A 2,499-nucleotide genomic window follows, 5' to 3' on the forward strand; every position below is an offset into this window, starting at 1 on the left:
ATTTTGTTATGTATGCACAAACTGTTTTTTTTTCTGACAGGTTATGTAAAATTCTGGTGGTTTAACATGTTCTACTGTGATAAAAAAAATTGAGGAAGCTTCTATACGCTGCGTATTGACCAATACGCAGCGTATATAAACCTGGCAAAAATTTAACACTTCAAACCTACCAAAATGACCCCAGATTTGCAGTTGTGTTATATACGCTGCGTGTTGACCACTACGCAGCGTATATACACCTTGTTTTCATTGCACCAAACACTGAGATCTAGGGTTTATCTACGCTGCGTATTGGTCAATACGCAGCGTATACCTATACGCTGCGTATTGACCAATACGCAGCGTAGATAAACCCTGATTTGCTAGGGTTTTGCTAGGGTTTGGTGTGCCAATAGGCACTTTAGTGTGTCAATAGGCACACCCAGTAGTAATTGTGCACCGGGTGACTATTTACACGTTCTCACTTCTCATCATGTCCAACATTTAAATTCAAGGTTTTTTTGAGTGTTTCATAACAACATATTCAAAATGTATATAAAACAATAATATTATTATTACATATTCGATGCAAACGAACAAATTTCAAAACTAAGTTCGTTTCCTGACATGTACTCCATGTTTTCTGTTCTTTCGTCTTGTATGAGTATGCCCTCTTGCATCAGCAATTTCATTGAACCATTTTGGTCTTCCGGTTGACAACATGCGATATCCCCACACTAGTCCAAGTAGAGTTCCACATCCGAGTCCCAGCATCACCGGTTCCATGTAAATCCACACTCCTCCCTTGGTTTCAACTTGTGGGGAACTTAGATGTTTACAATGTATGTGTGTTGGTAGCGGCAACCCACATAGTCCTGGATTCCCATAATATGTGTCTTCTGCAAACGTATTAAACTGATGTCCTTCTGGAATACGCCCCACGAGATGGTTTTGTGAGAGATTTAAGACTGCCAGAAAGGGCAATTTCGTAAGGCTTTGATGGATTTCTCCTTCGAGTCGGTTCCAAGATAGGTCTAATGCTTTTATATCAAAGAGATTTCCTAGAGCATGTGGGATTTGACCAATGAAGTTGTTATGGGATAAGTTAAGAAGCCTCAACGATTTAAGGTTACCAATGACTTTTGGAATCTCTCCTTCAAATTTGTTACTGGATAGATCAATACCTGAGATTGTAGTTAAAATCGGTTCCCGAGCACCAATATAGTAGTAATACAAGCCACTGATAAATTCTGTTTTTGGGCCCTTGTCCACGTCTTTGATGGCATTAAAAGTTTCAAAATATTCTCCAGGAAGACGACCTACAAAGCTATTATTGGATATGTCGAGAATATGCAAACTAGGAAATAGGAATTCCGTTGCAGCAGGGGTTTCAATGGTACCTTGTAAACTGTTTGATCTGAGGATAAGAACCTGCAACTTTTCAAGCTGATATCCTAACCAACGAGGGAATGTGCCATTTAACTGGTTGTTTCCCAGATCAAGTAGTTTCAAGGATTGGCATTTGGCTAAGGATCTTGGCACCTCTCCTTCGAACTTGTTTCCGTTCAAGATAAGCCATACAAGTTCACAATAGCCGCCATACACTTTTGGAATGTTGCCATGGAAATTGTTGTCCCCCAAATCCATCATTGCAAGTGAGGAGGTGATGTTTCCTAAGCACTCTGGAAGCACTCCATGAAAGCTATTATTCGACATAAACAAATACAATAAGCTGGCCATGTTGCAAATTGTTATAGGAAATGGTCCTTGAATCATGTTGGATTGGATATAAAGAGACACTAGAGAGGAGCTTATATTTTGCAAGCAATTTGGAACAATTCCAGTGATATTATTGTTTGATATATCCAAATACTTAAGGTGCCTCTTGACGCAAATCCATTGAGGAAATGGTCCTTGAATTATGTTGGACTGCAGATAAAGATGTTGTAATCTATCTGACCTGAATTCTGGCAAGCCTATTATGGAGTTATCTGAGAGGTCCAAATAACTCAAATTGTTTCCTCCAATCTCCCCTGCCCAAGCAGGAATGTGACCCGATATACGGTTGCCAGATAGATCTAAAATATGAAGTTTTTTCATGGCGCATAAGAAAGGTGGAATCACGGTCAGACTGCAAGAGGCCAAGCTTAACACAGAAAAATCAGGGTTGACATAGTGAGCATCATTTCTTGTCACAACAGATAAGCCGTTGTAAGAGAGATCAACTGCTTCAAGCTTTGGAAGGCTAGATAACAATATATCCAGTTCCGTTACACCTATCATATTATTATATTGTTAAATGAAATTTTACCGTCACACCTATCATATTATTACATTGTTATATGAAATTTTAATAAAGTGGGGCCCTGATGACAGATTTACTTTTTTATAACAACATCTTGGGCAGGGCTATACATAGCCATATCTTGGTCGAAGGGGGATTCGAACCTCAACGGCGAATTTCTTTTAATCCATGTCGTTTATAGGACTTAAACCCAAGACCCCTCTTTCCCGAGGTGC

At 39.4% G+C, this 2,499-nt stretch overlaps 1 protein-coding gene across 1 annotated transcript; it reads right to left on the bottom strand.

Moving 5' to 3' along the window:
* Positions 1 to 588: 588 nt before the first annotated feature.
* On the bottom strand, positions 589 to 2,262 carry LOC110931586 (receptor-like protein Cf-9 homolog). The gene has a single exon (XM_022174970.1). It carries the CDS (start codon positions 2,260 to 2,262, stop codon positions 589 to 591), a length of 1,674 nt encoding a protein of 557 aa, XP_022030662.1.
* Positions 2,263 to 2,499: the final 237 nt, after the last annotated feature.

This window comes from Helianthus annuus, chromosome 3 (assembly GCF_002127325.2).
Source record: "Helianthus annuus cultivar XRQ/B chromosome 3, HanXRQr2.0-SUNRISE, whole genome shotgun sequence".
NCBI lineage: Eukaryota > Viridiplantae > Streptophyta > Magnoliopsida > Asterales > Asteraceae > Helianthus > Helianthus annuus.

Excerpts from the sequence above, each read along its gene's own strand:
- LOC110931586 (XM_022174970.1), bottom strand. The coding sequence starts at position 2,262 with ATGATAGGTGTAACGGAACTGGATATATTGTTATCTAGCCTTCCAAAG.